This window comes from Gigantopelta aegis, chromosome 12 (genome assembly GCF_016097555.1).
Source record: "Gigantopelta aegis isolate Gae_Host chromosome 12, Gae_host_genome, whole genome shotgun sequence".
Classification (NCBI taxonomy): Eukaryota; Metazoa; Mollusca; class Gastropoda; order Neomphalida; family Peltospiridae; genus Gigantopelta; species Gigantopelta aegis.
Window position 1 is genome coordinate 21,657,062 of NC_054710.1, and position 20,872 is coordinate 21,677,933.

General features: G+C 38.9%; 1 protein-coding gene across 1 annotated transcript; it reads left to right on the forward strand.

Annotated features, from left to right (window-relative positions):
- Positions 1 to 3,892: 3,892 nt before the first annotated feature.
- LOC121386550 (demethylmenaquinone methyltransferase-like) lies at positions 3,893 to 20,399 on the forward strand. The gene is made up of 6 exons (XM_041517489.1): positions 3,893 to 4,247; positions 10,718 to 10,882; positions 11,202 to 11,420; positions 18,266 to 18,397; positions 19,176 to 19,390; positions 20,020 to 20,399. Exons 2-6 carry the CDS (start codon positions 10,763 to 10,765, stop codon positions 20,168 to 20,170), a joined length of 837 nt encoding a protein of 278 aa, XP_041373423.1. The 5' UTR covers positions 3,893 to 4,247; positions 10,718 to 10,762; the 3' UTR covers positions 20,171 to 20,399.
- The last annotated feature ends 473 nt before the right edge of the window (positions 20,400 to 20,872 follow it).

Genomic DNA, 20,872 nt, shown 5'->3' on the forward strand with positions numbered 1-20,872 from the left:
TAAGATATTTACAACATTTAAATCTAAAATGGAATCCTCCAACTTTTAAAGCACTTGGAATTATCTTTAGTACTGATATTTCTGAAAGAACTAAACTTAAATATAACTCGATAAACTGTTTAAAATTAAACAAAACACTCCCACGACCACACACACACATATACAAACACGCACGCACACAAACACATACACACATACATACATATACACATACACATAAACACACACACACATACACACACAAACACACACACACATACACACACACATACACACACACGCACACACACACACAAGCACACACGCACACGCACACACACAAGCTCAAGCACTCACACACACACACACACTCGCCCCGCACACACATATTCAACACACTCATAAACACACCCAGGTACGGAAATGTACGTTTATTGTCCTTCCATTATATATAAACAAGAGTGCAGTCCTCCCCCCCCCCCCACACACACACACACACTCCCACCCCACCTCCCCGTTATAGATATCTATATACATGTACATGCATTACTATATGCCCAGTTGAAAGCAGGAGAGAAAAACTGTCACTTCTATCTTCCTGGAGATAATTGTATTACATACACTGTGGTTTTACATAAGTATATATAAATATTTTCATATACTTATCATTTGTGACATCCAATAGCCGATGTGTATTTTTGTGCTGTAGTGTTGTTAAACATTCATTCATTCATTCATTGTATTACAAAGCCCCAATTCTATTAATCACTGTCCCCAAATCCCCTAGAAATGTTTGGTCAGTTAAAAAGTTTGTTTTGTTTAACGACACCACTAGAGCACATTGATTTATCAATCATCGGCTATTGGATGTCAACTATTTGGTAATTTTGACATATTATCTTTGAAAGGAAACCCGCTAAAAAAAATTCCGTTAGTAGCAAGGGATCTTTTATATGCACCATCCCACAGACAGGTGAGCACATACCACGGCGTTTGACATACCAGTCATGGTGCACTGGCTGGAACGAGAAATAGCCCATTGGGCATACTGACCGCGCATCAAGCCGTCTGCGCATCAAGCGAGCGCTTTACCACTGGTCTACGTCCGCCCCTTAAAACCAGTAGGAAAAAAAAAGTCACTTTATCTTCCTGGAGAAAACTGTATTACAATGTACTAAGTCCCAATTCTGTTATTCACTGTCTCCCGAGTTCCTCTAGATATGTTTGGTCAGGTGACTTCCCCGCACTGTGCGAGTCGCAACACGTTCAGGTGCTGACACCAAAATGACCCCTGGCCGCCTGCAGATACCGGCCGTGTTTGTCTGCAACCGTACAATGCAACACAATGCTACACAATGCTACACTACACTACAGTCAGCGGGACCTAGTCCTTATTGTAACCTTTTGATGCATTGGTCAAGCGGAAATTTCCTCTCAGTCGAGACAAACGGACAATTAGGCAGTGGCGTAGCGAGGGTGGGGATACGGGGTCCATACCATACGGGGTCCATACCCCACCCCTCCCCATCAAACCATTTTGTTTGTTTTTACTGCATTAAATTTTATAAAATCATATATATAATACATACGTACACACACACACACACACACACACACACACACACACACACACACACACACACACACACACACACACACATATATATATATATATATATATATATATATATATATATACGTATACATACATGTGTGTATATATACACATACATATACATAGTGTGGGTAGACCCCCCCCCCCCTCCCATATGCAAAATCCTAGCTACGCCCACGCACATAAGCTTTTTTCATGTGTATGATGTGCGCGCATAATTTTTCAGGTTTCACACCACCATTAATTACTCCATGCAGTTCAATACAATTTCTATGTCAGAATATATTCTGTGAAAAATACACTATCGAGAGGGTCATGTGACTATTAATTTTAGGGAGTGCTCTCAACTGACAACTCCCGTGTAAAACAATCTGATTGAATTCAGTGCAGCTGAATTTAATCAGATTACGTGTAAAAAAAAAAAAAAAAAAAAAAAAAAAAAAAAAAAAAAAAATTCTAAAACGGACTATATTTAGTGGTGATGTGGTGCATTCAGGGTTGTTGATCAGTGCCCCGACGGGCGAGACGTAGACCAGTGGTAAAGCTCTCGCTTGATGCGCGGTCGGTGTAGGATCGATCCCCGTCTCTGGGCTCATTTGGGTTATTTCTCGTTCTAGCCAATGCTCAACAACTGAAAAGGCCATGGTATGTACTATCCCGTTTATGGGATGTGCTGATAATCGGAAAGTTAAAATTTAAGTTTATTTAACAACATCACTAGAGCACTTTCATTTATTAATCATCAGCTAAATATGTCAAACATTTGGTAATTTTGACATACAGTCTTAGAGAGGAAACCCGCTACTTTTTTCCATTAGTAGCAAGGGATCTTTTATATGCACCATCCCACAGACAGCCTAGCACATATCACGGTCTTGGTGCACTGGCTGGGACATGAAATAGCCGAAATGGACCACCGACGGGGATCGATATCAGACCGACCGCGCATCATGAGAGCGCTTTACCACTGGGCTACGTCTCGCCCTTTGCTAATGGGAAAGAGTAGGCCTAGGCCATTGTGTGATGGCAGCAGGTTTTCTTTCATCTGGGTGGACCGACGCTATATAAGCGTAATAATAAAACAAAAGTATTGCACACCGCTAAACACACACACACACACACACACACACACACACACACACAGACACGCGTACGCACACGCAGACAGACATACTCCCCCCAAAAAACAAAACAAAAACAAAACCCACAAGAAAAAACAACAACCCCCCCCCCAAAAAAAAAACCCTCAACGACAACAACAAAAATAAACAAATAAACAAACAAAAAACAAAACCCTATGATATGTATGAGCATCCATTAACAGTGATAATGATCCCTTTTTGCATTTCAAAAAAACGTAGCGGGTTTTCTCTAATGGCTATGTTATGTGGATAGCCAGCCCCCCCCCCCCCCCCTCCCCCATTAGCCGAAGGTATGTATATATACACGGCCGTTTACAGCCACATCTGTGTTAAGTGACAAATTGCGTCTGTTGAGGTTGTATTCATGGAATTCATCTTTGTACGCAATATTTTGCGCGATGTGTGTACGGTAATCGAGTGGACATGAGCGCAAAAAAGATCTTTGATAAGTGCAGGTTGAAAATGAAAATTATTCTACGCGTCAGGCGTGCGCTTTACTATTGGCTACGTCCCGCCCCATGCGAAAAAGGTTTTGTGTATATATTTGTTGGAATATGTAATAGGAAATGTTTTATTTAACGATGCACGATATTGAGAGAGGAAACCCGCTGTCGCCACTTCATGGGCTACTCTTTTCGATTAGCATAAACAGGATAGCACATACCACGGCCTTTGGTGTAACAGTCGTGGTGCACTGGCTGGAGCGAGATATAGCCCAATGGGCCCACTGATGGGGATCGATCCCAAACCGACCGCGCATCAAGCGAGCGCTTTACCACTGGGCTACATATCGCCCGGCCATGTAATAGGTCAATTATTTTATGATCTGCCTTAAAATTTGGTATGGTGGCAATAACACTTGGTTGTTGTTTGTTGTTGTTAATCGATGATTAATAAATCAATATACTCTAATGATGTCGTTAAACAAAACTAAAATTTCTCGAAACAATCGATAATACAGGGGAAATGCTGTTCATTATGTTGTGTGTGGTGTGTTTATGTCTCGTATATGTCGTGTGTGTGTGTGATATGATCGACTTTTCCCATTACAATACATTAACTATACCCCCACCCGTGGAAAAATCCTACAGGTTATCCTGACACCTTCACCTATCGACATTAAGCACGCTCGTCGGGTGTGAACTGTCATGCTTTCATGTACAAGCGGCCGCCAGAGATAACAGAAGGCACTCGTTCAGCATAACAATGACTAAGCATGTTGCTTCATGTTTTACGATCTTTGGCCTTGAAGTGTGAGAGGAAAAAAAGGAAGAAGAAACGAACAAAACCTCCAACCACACATCAGCTACCACCCGGATCGACTGGCCTTGAACATAAAAGCCATCTCTGGTCTACGTTCAGTCAGCCGCTTCTGCTAAACTGTGTTTTGACTGGTTCCCGAAGGAGTCATTTGGTTTAATGTGTAGCGTGAAAAACCAATGAGCAGGTATTAATCGAGAAACTGGTTGGACTAGCATTTAGTTATCAGTCGCGACACGTCCGTGCAGCAGGTAAGTCTCTATTTCTCTCTGTGTATCTCTGCCTCTGTTTCTCTCTGTCTCTCTGTCTGTGTATGTGTCTCTCTCTCTCTCTGTCTGTCTCTGTCTGTCTGTCTCTCTCTGTCTGTCTCTGTCTGTCTGTCTCTCTCTCTCTCTCTAAGAGAGAGAGAGAGAGAGAGAGAGAGAGAGAGAGAGAGAGAGAGAGAGAGAGAGAGAGAGAGAGACGATTAATTGAATTGTTTTAAATGATTTGTCAAACATTGTTTAAATTTATTTTATTTATTTATTTACTATTGTTATTTATTGTGCTTGAAACATGATTGGGGTACCTGTAAAAAGAACTACTAAAATTGTGTGCGGAACTAGGGTAGTCATAGACGGCACCCGCTATCTCTGAAATGAGCAGCTTGACCAAATTACCTCCAAGAAATTACGCAACAGTTTCTATTTGGCTATAATCCCACGGGACAGTGGCTCTTGCCAGCGCGGGCGATCACCCCACCCCATTCCACCCCACCCCACCTCACTCCTCCTCACCCCTCCTCACCCATTCCGTCCTGTCCTGGACAAAGGAGCGGGCAAGAGCCGACACCTGCGCCCAAGACAGGCGTGCGCTACAACACCTGTTCTGAATGTGCAAATTAAACCCTATGTCCTGACATGTCCTATGGTTTCTCTCTTTTGTTTGACAGATGGAACCAACCTACAATAACCCTGTGAATAGAATCTATCTAATTAGCTAGCATATTTATAAATACATCTGTCAGAATGTATTTGACATTGACAGCCACAATCAACGGGTGTTTTTATTTAAATTGTTTTTATTCATAACCAGACAATAATACACCCCACGCACGTGTACGGGGCAACTGCGTGATGCATGTGCAAACTTTGAAATGTGTTTCGGTGTGTTAATAAACAGACCTGAACGTTTTTTACTAGGATGTGTGTGGTCAAAACGTATGTTCGGTCTAATAGTTGATATTAACATTAATATTTCAGGTTCCCCTACTTTTTTGAAAGAAAAAGAAAGAAGTGTTTTATTTAACGACGCACTCAACACGTTTTATTTACGGTTATATGGCGTCAGACATATGGTTAAGGACCGCACAGATTTTGAGAGGAAACCTGCTGTCGCCACTACATGAGCTACTCTTCCGATTGGCAGCAAGGGATCTTTTATTTGCGCTTCCCATAGGCAGGATAGCACAAACCATGGCCTTTGTTGAACCAGTTATGGATCACTGGTCGGTGCAAGTGGTTTACACCTACCCATTGAGCCTTGCGGAGCACTCACTCAGGGTTTGGAGTCGGTATCTGGATTAAAAATCCCATGCCTCGACTGGGATCCGAACCCAGTACCTACCAGCCTGTAGACCGATGGCCTGCCACGACGCCACTGAGGCCGGTCCCTACTTTTTTAAAGAGTATATATAAAGACGACGTATGCATATACTAATCACCAATACTAGGCCTGACAATAAAATAAAAATAAATAAACGACAAGGTTTGAAATTAATAAATAAAGAACGCACAGCAATAGTTACAGTTACAGTTTGTTTTGTTTAACGACACCACTGGAGCACAATGATTTATTAACCATCGGCTATTGGATGTCAAACATTTGTTAATTCTGACATTTAGTCTTAGAGAGAAAACTCGCTGCATTTACCCATTAGTAGCAAGGACTTTTTTTATATGCACCGTCCCACAGACAGGATAACACATACGTCGGCTTTTCATATACCATTCGTGGTGCACTGGCTAGAACGAGAAATAGTCCAATGGGTCACCAACGGGGATCGATCCTAGACCGACCGCGCATCAAGCGAATGCTTTACCACTACAACTCAGCAACTGATACTTAATTACACATCTCAAAGAACCATTCAGAGTGAAAATTTACCACCAACTTAGGACATAAAATGAAATTTAACCTTGTGCAAATATTAGAACGATCAGAAAAACGTTTAATATACAGCCACTAATATTTTATGCAGAAAAATATATATGTAATTACAGTCGTTAAAACGTCTCTGTCGATAACATCTTAAATATTGCAGCAAACTCAGGAATGTCCCTTTAAAAACTATAATTATTAAAATATATATATTATTATTAATTATGATTCAAATTAACATATTAATTTTTATATGAACGAAATTTTATTTTTGAAGGATTCGTGGCACTCATATGAGTCTAAACATATTTAGACATATTATTGTACAGTAATTCTTCCTTCGTCCGACTGTCAAAGAGAACAGGATTCTGTAGCATCACTGGCCAATGCAGTCGTAGAAATCACTATATTAAAACGCAATGACCTATGAAAACCTCGGCATGAAAACAAAATTTAAGGGCGTGATCATTTAGTTCATCTAACTTAGATTATGGAGAGCGAGTTAAATGGTTGTTAATTAAAGATGGCGACTCGACTGGGACAGTGGTCCAAATCGGAGGTCTGTGCAATAATTTGTTTTATGAATGGCCGTTGTCACTAGAGATGAGACATGGGTTCACCATTACACCCCAGAGATTTGAAAAAATAATGGTGGGGACTGCATTGAAACATAACGTGATGAGCGTATTTGTTATAATTTGACAGATATGTGCAGAAGATATATCTTATAAACTTACTTTTGGACTGACCCTCGTATTTCTCAAAATGGGTATTGCGATGTTCCCTGAAAAGTGGACAATGACATAAGCAATGTCCTGCATCTTCAGTAGGATCATTAGGATGTCCACAGACATCTAGGATCATCTTTAATATATGTTGTAAGACTGCAAGTCTGCCAGCTTCATAAGTATTAATTAGACGCTGTATAATGACTGTATCCATCTTCATATGTGCGTCTTTCTGTTTATTCTTGTAATAGCTTTAAGATTTGATACTTCTTTTGACATTCTTTAATACATTGTGGCATAATTGTTTTTGGAAACGATCATTTGCCACATGTTCCAGTAGATTGTAAATATCACTAAAGAGCAAAGGTTACATATTCGTATAATAATGCAGAAAGTACTCTGAGCAAGTACTATTCATCATTAAACACCCGGGCGGGGCGTAGCCCAGTGGTAAAGCGTTCGCGCGATGCGCGGTCGGTCTAGAATCAATCCCCGTCGGTGGACCCATTGGGCTATTTCTCGTTCCAGCCAGTGCTCCACAACTGGTGTAACAAAGGCCGTGGTATGTACTATCCTGTCTGTGGGATGGTGCATATAAAAGATCCCCAGCTGCTAATCAAAAAGGAGTAGCCCATGAAGTGGCAACAGTGGGTTTCCTCCCTCAATATGTGTGTGGTCCTTAACCATATGTCCGATGCCATATAACCGTAAATAAAATGTACTTAGTGCGTCGTTAAATAAAATATTTCCTTCCTTCCTTCATTAAACACCACAAAGCCTGAAGTGACAATTTGTGTATGCATATTTTTAGCATAGGTTTTTGCCGTTCAACAGTTTGATGACAGTGACCCAAAAAGTCCACTCTCAGTCTATGCATCTATTGTTCCAGCAAGTTCTCAATGAACTGCTATTGTTTTGCATTCGTGTTCATTTTAAGGTCAATATGATTTGCAGTAACATTGCAGTAATGTCATATATCAATTTATTCGTATACAAAACATAGGAAGGAAGGAAGGAAAATGTTTTATTTAACGACGCACTCAACACATTTTTATTTACGGTTTTATGGCGTCAAACATATGGTTAAGGACCACACAGATATTGGGAGAGGGAACCCTCTATCGCCACTTCATGGGCTTTTATTTTCCATTGGCAGCAAGGATCTTTTATATGCACCATCACACAGACAGGATAGTACATACCACGGCCTTTGATACGCCAGTCTTGGTGCAATGTCTTTAAAACATAGGAATAGCCACCAATATTATTAATATATCCCAATTAAAAGCCAATATTTTGCGTTTCCTCTTTCAGTAGGTTAATGGCGGCCATCTTGAATATTTTGTAATATTCCATAGGTCAGGTCAGGTCATAGAGCTTTACGTGCACATACAGAACAAGCTGTTGTAGTGTACGCCTATCCTGGGCGCAAGAGTTGGCCTCGGCCGGCTCCTCCGTCCAGGACAGGAAAGGTGGGGGGGGGGGGACCGCCTGTACTGGCAGGTGCAAGGGAGCACCAGCAGCCCGACCAAGGTCGGTAGCAGGCGGGGGTGGGGGTGATGGTGCTATGGAATTTTGAATGGCGCAAAGTATTATGCCAAAGAGAAAAAGTGCGCAAATTTAGTTGAGGAAGTAGACCTCTTTCACATTCCACTGCGCATGTGCCCATTGTGGGGTAACTTGAGGACGCAAACCGCGAACTCACGCGAGATCTCGCAAAAATAGACATGTGAACAAGTTGGGGGGCATAGACAATGGGAGGCCACGCAATAGGAATGTGAATATCTCCATGATTAATTATTCTATCAGTAGGGAACCCGAAAATTCTGTCGACATCCACAACAAGACTTATTGGAGACATTATTGCTTATCACGAAATACAAAATATTTGGTTATTAACGCCCGACAAACCATCGGTTCGGATTCGTACGCAATAAATATCAGATATAGGCTGAAATAATATTAATGTGTGCGCGCGTGTATGTATGCAGATATTTATTGTATTTAACATGCTTTAAATATTTATAAAGCATTATACAGATAAATACATTCAATGATACATATAAAATTTATACATATGAAAATTAAATGATACATATGAAATTTGAGCTATGGTATATAAAACATTAGAATCAGGCCCGTAGGAACGATATCTGGAGTTGGGGGAGGGGAGGTGGCACAATCTGTAGTGGAGGGACACGGTCTAGTTGGTGGGGGGGGGGGGGGGGGGGGGGGGGGGGGGGCAAAAGCCATATTTTAAACCGGGTTTATAAAAGTTGGGCTATAGTCCTCCCTCGGACGTCTCGGTTGCTACCGACACGAGAATGGTCAGAAATGTAACTGTATTGCATATACAGCTATTTATATTCGAAGCAAGATTATTTAACCTAAGAAAGATGTAAGTTTTATTTATAACAGATTAGACTAGCCGACAGCTTGATAATACAACTACAAACTCAGGATGGTCTCTTTATTATAAACTCACGAGGGTTTATTATGCGCAGTCATAAGATAACAGTCATAAGGTATTTCGTTTGAATGTTTGAAACAAACATATTAAGTACCATATCAGGCCCGTAGCCGGGGTGGGGGGGGGGGGGGGGGGGGGGTCGGTGTATCGGACAATCCCCCCACGCAGGATTGAGAGTTCCGCTCAAACGCAAAAAAAAAATCTAAAATCTAAAATCTAAAAGTTCTTGTCCCCAAATGACCGGGATAACGTAGCGAGAACGTCTGTCCGAGGTTCCATTTGCTAAAAGTACGATCCTCGTCAGTGGGTCCGTTTGATTATTTCCCGCCCCAACCAATGATCCATCAAAGGACGTCGTGTATGCTATCCTGTTTGTGGGATGTGAGAAGTATGCTATGTATCATTTATTATACATACATTGGTACGACTGAAAACAAACGGTTTCTTGTCGTGGCTCTGTGACCAGGCTATTTTTACATACATACCACAACTTAATGCAACTTGTTAACGTATATTTCGCAACAAAAGTTCGTGTATTATTCTCGAGTGTAACCGGCGTCGTCTCATTGTTTGGCAAGGGGTTCTATAGATATAAAAAATCTGGGACACGCACACACACACACACACACACACACACACACACACACCCGCCCAGTCTACGGCTCCGACTTTGATGAGTTCCGTTTACATGAAATTTCCGATGTAAACTTTAGTAGACCGTTTTTCGCAGCCATTTTAACATCTTATACGAAATATGTAGGTTAGTCGCTAGAGATTCACTCACGACGCTCATGACAACTGTCGATCATGCCCCCCAATTTGTATATAGCCTTGATACCGTCCAATTCGGCAAGGGACGGTACTCTTCGCGCACATGCGCAATGGGAATGTGAAAGAGGTCTATTGGGCGCAATTTTGAACGGTCGGTCAAAAAGAAAGTTCCAGAGCTAGTATAGGTTTTGACATTAGTGAATCAACAGTAGCTCGAATATTCCATAGAATCAGAGTAAAATTTATATTCATCACATGAAACGTAGGATTGAGCATAAGTAAAAAAAAATTAAAAGCTTAGGTAGAAGCAAAACAGTTATTTTTTTGAATTTCGTAAGCGTTTGACAACCATATTAGCAGTCATCTTGAATTTAATTTAATTTTTGCTAATAAAACTTTTAAAAATTAGTATGTATCAATTCTCAAATGCATGAAACATATGGACAGCTATTAATATTATGAATGCAACTCAGTTAGCAGCCTACCATATCGTTGTGTAATGGTTGAACAGCCATTGTCACCATTGTCACGTATTGTTGTTTCAGTTGGCAGTACTTCACCCAGAGGACAGAGAGAAAACACATGTAACCATGGTAACGTATTGTTGTTTCAGTTGGCAGTACTTCACCCAGAGCCCAGAGAGAAAACACCCATAACCATGAGTACGTACACGGACTATGACGAAGCGTCAAAGACATACGACGTTTGCAGACGAGCCACCAACATGGACCTCCTTGTTGCCATGACGACGCATCTCACGGGAAAACCTTTGAAGAAGGTAAGGTGGATGTAAACTGTACTCGAAAACGGGATGGACAGGAGACGAAAGGGATATATATATACACACACATACAGAGAGAGAGAGAGAGAGAGAGAGAGAGAGAGAGAGAGAGAGAGAGAGAGAGAGAGAGAGAGAGAGAGAGAGAGAGAGATTGTGAAAGACAGTCACATGAACATAGAGAGAGAGAGAGAGAGAGAGAGAGAGAGGGGGGGTCAGACTGAGAGAGAGAAGGGTGGGTGGGGACAAAGAAAAGGGGTGGGGAACAGACAGACAGAGAAATAGGGGAAGAGATGACTGACTATCTCTCTTGTTGTAGCTGTCTGTGCTAGACGCTGGGTGTGGCACGGGGAACTACGCCCTGGGGCTGCTCGATGCTGGTGCCGGTCACGTGACGATGATGGACGGCTCGGATGGCATGCTTCAAACCGCTCGCAAGAAGACGGTCAACTACCAAAACAACACCGATTATCGGCTGGGGAAACTGCCGCAGATTCCGTTTCCAGACGACAGCTTTGACGTCGTCATGTTCAACCAGGTACACCACAATATATTATGTTTTACTAACAATGTGCTTGTAAATGTTTTACAGTTTTAAATGTTTGGAGTGTTCATAAGCATACGGGCTCCCATTTTGGTAAGGGGGCAGGCTGGCTTTTGCCCGAATTAAATAAAAATGCCCGAATCTTCATAACAACATTTAGTCATATTAGCATTACTACCAAACAGCTATATAGGGTTGCAAACGAAGCTCTACGCATTTGTACATGGATTACAACTACTTTTCAGGATAGAATGAGGGAAATACATGGTAAAAAGGTCTCAGGTTAGCAATTCTTCTTCTTCAACAATACAGCCCCGTCGGTAGGCCTATCGGGCTATTTCTTGTTCCAGTTAGTGTCCCACGACTGGTATATCAAAGGCTGTATTATGTGCTATCCTGTCTGTGAGATGGTGCATATGAAAGATCCCTTGCTACTAATGGAAAAATGTAGCGGGTTTCCTCTCTAAAACTGTCAGAATTACCAAATGGTTGACATCCAAATGCCGATGATTAATAAATCAATGTGATCTAGTGGCGTCGTTAAACAAAAACAAAACAAAACAAAATCATCAACAATACAAGGATCGAGGTGTGAGGACGGGGGAGGACACAGACGATTTTGTCTTCAGTTGCGTTAAAAAGGCAGTATCGAAGCAGCATAATGACCAAATATATCATCTATTCATGTTTTTGTTTTTGTGATATGTAAAGATTATGCCTTGAATTGCATGCTCACCGAACAAATACATCGAAATAATTTCAGTTTACTACAAATGTATACATTTATATTATTGCAAAATGCATTAAGGGTGCGGGGCAATCTAACACATGACGTCACACTTGAGAAACTGACTTGCCTTTCCATATTTACAAAGAAATGTCTGTTACGTGTAACAACAGCTATTTGACTGTACAGATACGATATTGGATTATGGTAACAGTGTTTGTCGTTAAGAAATACAGTCACATAGGAAGGTGTCAAAAACTGTGTGTGTGGGAGGGGAGGGGGGGGGGGGGTCACACACGCATAATAATAAACCATCTCTGCTGCTACTGGATCAAGAAAAGTGTGGGAGACACCCCTTGCCACACCACGGCCTTTGGTGTACCAGTCGTGGTGCACTGGCTGGAGCGAGAAATAGCCCAAGGGGCCCACCGACGGGGATCGATCCCAGACCATCCACGCATCAAGCGAGCGCTTTACCACTGGTTACATCCCGCCCCTTTATTTATGAACGTACCATTGGTATGCTGTGTACTATATCTGCTTAATTAAAGGGACAAACCCTAGTTTCAAACCCATGAAAAGTAATACTAAATTTAGTTAATTTACAAACATTTGGATAAAGTTACAACTGAGTGAAACCTGAGTCTGTGACTTTGAAATGGTGTACCCTCTAAAAATAGACTAAAGCTCGACTCAATAACTGTTACTTCTCAGACGCACATGCTTTTTTTAAAATATGAGAAGTGCATTTTGTGATATTAAAAATACCAGGATGACTAAAAGCACTTCGAATGTACGGAAATGGATTATCTAAAAAACTGAAATCTAAATAAAATATGATTTCAGGTATCAAAAACGGCTCTAATAGTCAAACATATGCCTTAGATTTTAAAAAGTGTATGTTCCTTTAATAATTCATTAATACTAACTCATGTACTGTTATTAAATGGACTATCCCGAGTTTGTTGCCTAACAGAGCCTTTTGGATGACTAGAATTACACATTAAAGACATTTTCTTGTTCACAATATCAGTGTCTGTATAACCAGTGTGTTTGTTGACGTCCTAATGTTTGGAGCGGCCCAAACCGGATTTTACCTTCCAATAACAATTTAGACGGCAACTAAACGTTGTCCAACCATTTCAGCCGTTCTGAACTGAACTGAACTGAACTTTATTTACACGCAGGCCGTAGTCTACGGCATATGAGGATATATATATACATACAGCAGTTAATATAATTGTAACAAGATGGTGGGTGTACATAAATGTACATAAATACAAAAAATACACAGAATATCAGCCAGAGGATTTGAAAGTATTCATAATTAGATTACAAAATATAGAAAGTTTTCTAAGGACACCAGCTTTCTTAGAGTTGAATAATTTATAAAATGTATATATATTTGGTTTAAACTGACAGAAAGATGGTAAGTAGCGCTTTCTTTCATTCTTAAAAAACAAACACGTAAATATATAATAAAACTCATCTCCGATATCGTAATTATTACACAATGGACATATTCTATTTTGTAGTGGTACATTTTTCCATCTGCCCGTTTCAATTGGAAGATTATGGTTTGATAATCTGAAGCGTAATAATGGACACCAATGTTTTCTCTCTATAATTGTGATGTATGTCTCAAATTCAACATTATTTTAAAATAATTTATAATTTGAAGCTTTGGATGAGTTATCAATATAAGTATACCATGATTGTAAGTATTAATCCGTAAGCTTTGTATTAATATACGTTTTCAACATGGAAGCACTAGTAATAGCATTGCATTGTGATAACCATATATATGTACAGCCAATATCATCTAAAGCAGATTTAACATACATAATCCATTTGTGATTATAAAAGTTATTATTAACATCATTCAGTAATAATGTGTACACCAATAATGACAACGTGGACTGTTTTCCAGTAATTAGTCGATACCAGAAAATGATCATTCTTATTTTTACGGTAATATATACCGGGTAACGTCCAAGTTCTCCATATAATATATACAGTGGTGTAGGTTTTCTTACAGGTAATAACAATTTTATAAACTGTTTACATAATTTTTCAGTTAATGACAAATTTTCAAAACCCCATATTTCGCTGCCATATAATAGGACTGGTAAAACCATGCAGTCAAATAATTTTAGTTGGCACTGGATAGAAATATTATGACATCTGCCTTGTCGTAAAATAAAAAAACATAGCCTTGTGTGCTTGTGTATATAACATGTTTCTTGCCTTAGTAAATCTATTCGATTTGTGAAATATAATACCAAGATATTTATACCTTTCTACGTTATCAAACTTTGATTTTCCAAGGTAAAACACCTTTTTGTAATCTTTCTTGTTCCCACTAAAGATTAAGACCTTTGTCTTGTTACAATTATTTACTGATAGTTTCCATTTCGTGCAATACGAATCAAATATATTCAGAGAGTTTTGCATATCTTGGTAATTATCTGCAAGGAGTACAGTATCATCAGCATAGAGTAAAACAAAAAGAACAATTGACGTATGGATTAAAGAATCACTGAATAATTCGCCTATGCCTATACCATGGCAGTCATTCATTTTAAATGTATCTTCAATATCATTAAGAAACAAAGAAAATAACAAAGGGGATACATTGTCACCTTGTTTTACACCAACACAGCAGGGAAAATAATCTGTCATAGAATTATGTGCACTGACACAAGATTTGATATTCTGGTACATATTATAAATTACTTGAAAACATTTACCATTTATACCATTTTTAAGTAATTTATCCCAAAGTCCAATTTTCCAAACTTAATCAAAAGCTTTGTTAAAATCTATAAAAGTACAAAAAAAGTGTTTTCTTTCGTGCTTTCATCAGTTCTATTAATCCATATAGTGTAAAAACATGATCATTTGTTGAATAATCTTTCCTGAATCCTGCTTGAACTTCAGATAATATAGCATTCGTTTCTAGATACACTTTTAGTCTATTATTTAACACGGCAGTAAACAGTTTTCCAAGACAACTGAGTAGTGTAATAGGTCTATAATTTTCAGGATTATCTTTATCTCCACTTTATAAATTGGCTTGATTATACCAACTAACCATGAGTCAGGGAAGATACCGTTTTCAAATACTAAATTAAAAAGTTTGACATATACAGGAATCATACAGTCAATAGTTTGCTTAATATATTCATTATGTTGTCGAGACCCGAAGCTTTGTTATTCTTAAGTTTTTTAACAACTGTCATTATTTCTTCTTGTAATATAGGGCTATCTAAGATACAGTTACTTTCTAGATCTTTAATAAAGTCTGGTTCGAGAGTTGTGTCAACATTGCTGTTTACTTCTTTAAAGTATTGATAAAGTGTTTTTGATGGTGGCAAATTACACTTTGTTTTTCTTTTAAAAGTTTTCAAAAAGCTCGCGTGTCGTGACGGTTGAGATCTATGAGTTTCTGTTCTGTTTTCCAGTTGTGTCTTCTTAAATGTTTTAATATTACATTCTTCTATCGTTTACTGGCATTTAAAAGACGTTGTTTGTTCGCAGACTTTTATTTTGTCTGTCTTAAAGGAAGGGACAATTAGGGCATTTGGCCTGGTATGCATATTCAACGATATATAATGCACATTATTGCTTAACAAGTATAATCGTATAGTTAATTAATAAAACGGTTAAATGTGACGGCTATTATATATAGCGGGCGCAGCCATTTTGTACCATCTCAGTGAGTACGCCCTCTGGCGAGCTGGTAGTTACGTAATACTTAACGCGTAACGTCAGGAATGAGCCTTAGAACTAGAGAAACACAATCTACCTGGTTTTTGCGAGATGATAAATAGTCATACATTGCAATGTTCTGTAATAATACACATCCCAGTAAGCCAGCAATAAGTATATCCAGCACTATATATATATTATTTTTCAATACAAAATAAAATATCATTGTCAAAGTGGCTACACAACAAGTCGAAAGAATTAACAATGTTTTGTCCATGCATTAACCTACGTACTTAAATGATACACGGAGAGTTTTCTTTGTTAATTGGTCTATGCTGTTAGTTGCTTCTACCTGTGATTCCTGATTGGCAGATGTGTATTTGATTGGTAACCAGACGAGCCAATTAATTGACGCTGTCTAGACACACAAATACATACCGGTATTGTGGAATATTATCTGTCGCCCCTGAAATGGTAATGGACATAGTTTATTACTGTAAATAGTTCTGTAAGACTATTGATTAAGTAGACTTTTCCATCTAAAACCACAGAACTGACCAATTACGTAGTCCCAAAGAAAAGAAAATCAATAGGCCTAATAGTGTACATTTTTCCTTTGGATTATTTAACAGAGAAAAATACTATAACCCCAGTTTGTTCCGTTAATGCAACTTGAAATATATTTAGTTAAATAGTTTATTATATTATTACGTCATTTATGCTGTTTAACAAGTCAGGTTGATCAAAGAGAAGCGCCTTGTCGAAAATTACATACAGGAGATGGTCAGGAGCTGACGTCACTTCGCCCCAAGCTATCCCACCGGACGTCACAAAAACGAAACAAAATGGCTGTCCCCAAGTTAGCAGGAATAATCTCTTTTGTTTTATTAACTCTAAAATTATGCATTTTTCATTTGCTAAAGTATCAGTATGTGTTGGTGGTCCGGGAATGCATCTTTCCAAAATATAAGGCTCTTGTTTGAGTTGACCCTACCTTTAATCATGAAGAACAACCAACCGAAAAGCCGTCTTAATTCGAAGTGCTGCATGCTTCGCCCATTTGAGAGAGTGAACCAATGAAATGCCGTCTAAATAGGTTAGAAGGCTTTAAGACGTTTCTTCAGAAATGAGAATTTCCGAAGAAACGTCTTAATGCCTTCTAACCTATACTATGAAATAAAATGGAAAATGACTGCTACAAACATAAGCACACGACCGCAAACACATTGGACTTACAGCCACCGGTATTCTAAAGAAAGAAATGTTGTACTTAACGACGCACTCAAAACATTTTATATACGGTTATATGGCGTAAGACATATGGCTAAGGATCACACAGATATTGAAAGACGAAACCCTCTGTCGCCACTTCATGGGCTACTCTTTTCGATTAGCAGCAAGGGATCTTTTATATGCACTATCCCACAGACAAGGTCGTGGTGCACTAGCTGGACTATTCTAAACAAGAAAATATATTCGATATGTAATTTTAGTTGTCAAAAAGACTGTTAGTCGGACACACCTTGCAATGACTGCAAATCCTGGATAGTGCCTTTAAACGTGCTGTATCAGACATGCATAATGGCGGATTCCCTCCAAAAATATTTATTAACTTTTGCTTTGAGTTTTGTTTTTGTTTTTGTTTAACGACACCACTAGAGCACATTGATGTATTAATCATCGGCTATTGGATGTCAAACATTTGGTAATTCTGACTCGTAGTCAATAAAGGAAACCCGCTACATTTACTTAATGCAGCAAGGGATCTTTTTTTGCTTTGAGATGACAATATTTATACCTCAAACTAGATGACCATAAAAAATTAAAAGGAAATAATTTAATTTACAAACAGAAACAATTATGTGATAATAAATGAATCTAGTGAAAATTAACGCGAATCTTTTCACATGGCGTGCAAGTAGATTAATACAACTTCGATATTCCTGAGTGTAGCATGCGACGTTTCTGGCATCTTCGCAAGCGGGTATCATTCCATGTTACCATTCCCGTATTGCCTACTGCATAATGGTAGCTTGACTTGCGAAGATGATTTTCTAGCTGCAGTGAGGGTCGAGTTATTCTCCCCGGGAAAATATATTCTAAGACAAAATCCCTTTGAGCTGGGTCATGCCTCCCAATCAAACCTTTTTTAAAAACTGTATTAAATTTTATAAAATCATACATACATACATACATACATACATACAAAAAAAAGTGTGCCCCCCCCCCCCCCCCCCCACCACCACCACCACCACTCCAATATAAAATCCTGTCTACCCCACTGCTGGTTATTCAAAGATTATGCGAAAGATCTGTTAATAAATGTAATAAATAGTCAAATGTGACACTTGTAATAAAAATAATGTAGGGCCTATATTTAAAGTATTCTTTCTCCTCACAGGTTCTACATCACCTTGACGACAAGGATAAACACAACAATCGTTTCCCGGCTGTTCGAGAAGCTTTGGCAGAAGCCATCCGGGTCCTTAAAAAAGGGGGCGTGGTCATCATCGACATAAGCACTTATGAGCAGGTGTGTATAGACATGATTTTATACAAGTTCAAATGCTTCATTGCTTTACTTTTTTCAACTTCAGTTGTTTTTACTTGAACTTGAACCATTATTATTGAAGTCGCAACTCATTACTGAAGAAATATGCTTACAACTACAATTTGAAAATTATAAATTGAGTTATGAGAAACTATTTAAAGTTAAAGTTTGTTAAGTTTAACAATACCACTAGAGCACCTTGGTGTATTAATCATCGGCTATTGGATGTCAAACATTTGGTAATTTTGACATAGTCTTAGAGCGGAAAACCGCTACATTTTGCCTTTGGTAGCAAGGAGTCTTTTATATGCACCTGTCTGTGGGATGGTGCATATAAAACATCCATTGCTACTAATGTAAAAATTTAGCGGGTTTCCTCTCTGGGACTACATGTCAAAATTACCAAATGTTTGACATCCAATAACCGATGGTTAAAAAATCAATGTGCTATAGTGATGTTGTTAAACAAAACGAACTTTAACTTTCGCTATACAATATTTGAGAATAAATACGGATTTTGGTACATCTCGCTATACAATATTTCAGAATAAATAAGAATTTGGTACATTTCGCTATACAATATTTCAGCATAAATACGGATTTTGGTACATTTCGCTATACAATATCTCAGAATAAATACGGATTTTGGTACATATCGCCATTCAATATTTCAGAATAAATACGGATTTTGGTACATATCTCTATACAATATTTCAGAATAAATACGGATTTTGGTACATCTCACTGTACAATATTTCAGAATAAATACGGATTTTGGTACATCTCACTGTTGGGTATTGCTGACGGATTTCTGAAGCGCACACCGCCATTGTCCCTGATCCGCGAAGTACTCCAAGATGGCGGGTGCAGTGACGTACAGCTGTACGTGCAGTTGGAACGCGTCATGATGGATTACGCCATGTACTCCAACATTGTGGGGGCGCTCGATCCTTCCTGGCAAAGGACAGACTCAAGGTGACGAGCTTATAGGTCAAACAAGAAAGAAAAGAAACATCAAGAAAAAAACACGTCTTTCTCTCCGTCTTCCTTCCTTCCTTTGTTTGTTAGTCTGCGCCCCCCCCCCCCTCTCTCTCTCTCTCTCTCTCTCTCTCTATTTGCATATATGAAAAAATCATTTGAACATGTATGCATGTTTTGTTTGTGCTGTGGTGTGTGTGTGGTGTAGGAGGTGGGGTGGGGGTTGGTGGGGGACCTTGCTGCAACATAAATCATATAATGTGTGATAGCTAGTATAACCATGATATAACCAAACGATACCGAAGAATGACAGAATATATAGAACTTTGGTTGTTGAAAGTTGTCTGTGAAGCGTTATTAAAATACAAAGTTAAATAATATCCAGAACAGTGTAATGTGGTTTACATCGTTTCTATATACATGGACGTGTAGCCGATGTATATAGAAAATAAAGCAGTTTTTTTTTTAAATAATGTAGCTGGGGTAATAAATAGAAAAATAAACTCGGTACCAGTTATTATAAAATGTATGTCCATGGGGAATTAATTTTGACTCGGGACATAAATTTTATAATAACTGGTAACTCGTTTATTATTCTCTATATATTCCTTCTCTTTCTTTGGCAGTTTTTCTGAAGCAAGCCCAGAAGAGATCGCTGAGTTCTGCAAGAAGATCACCACAATGAAAAACGAGAACACCTTAAAGGAGTACTTTGAGCAGTGTGAGAAGACGCGACTCAAAGTAGGTCAGGCGACCACCATCTTCGCTCGCAAGTAGATGTCAGTAATGTGACGTCATCATCGCGAAGCAGACGTCAGCAGTGTTACGTCATCATCGCGCAAAACCACAGCACTAGTTTCCTTATTACACACGCATTTGGAGAGAAAAGTTAAAGTTTGTTTTTGTTTAACAACACCACTAGAGCACATTGATTTATTGATCATCGGCTATTGGATGTCAAACATTTGGTATTTTTTGACATATAGTCTTAAAGAGGAAACCCACTACATTTTTTCCATTTGTGGCAAGGCAGAACAGCACATACTACAGCCTTTGGTATACCATTCGTGGTGCACTGACATCAGAAATAGCCCAGTGGGTCCACCGACGGGGATCGATCCTAAACATTTATAGAGAAACTCAACGCTTTCATTATAATGATCATTACCATGCTTGTACAAATATTACATGTTTTGCATCCAGTTCCAAATGTGGAATGTTTATATGTCATAAAGTGTATTTTATCTTATCTTAACATCATACCTGTCAACTCTCACGCATTTGGTGTTAGTCTCCCGCATTTATAGCAAACATCACGCTCTCACGCAACGTTACTATAATCTCACATTATTTTCTAAAAATAAAAATATTTTATAATCGTGATTTATATTTTAGAGCTGAATGGAAAACTTGCACTCGCTCGATTTTTTTTTAAAGAGATTTCCATTTTGGACTTAAACAAACAACAACAAAAAACTT

Bases quoted from the DNA above. Each gene is read 5' to 3' on its own strand.
- LOC121386550 (XM_041517489.1), top strand. From the start codon at position 10,763: ATGAGTACGTACACGGACTATGACGAAGCGTCAAAGACATACGACGTT. The intron at 11,421-18,265 runs GTACACCACAAT...TTCTCCTCACAG, and splicing joins ACGTCGTCATGTTCAACCAG to GTTCTACATCACCTTGACGA. The intron at 19,391-20,019 runs GTGACGAGCTTA...TTTCTTTGGCAG, and splicing joins TGGCAAAGGACAGACTCAAG to TTTTTCTGAAGCAAGCCCAG.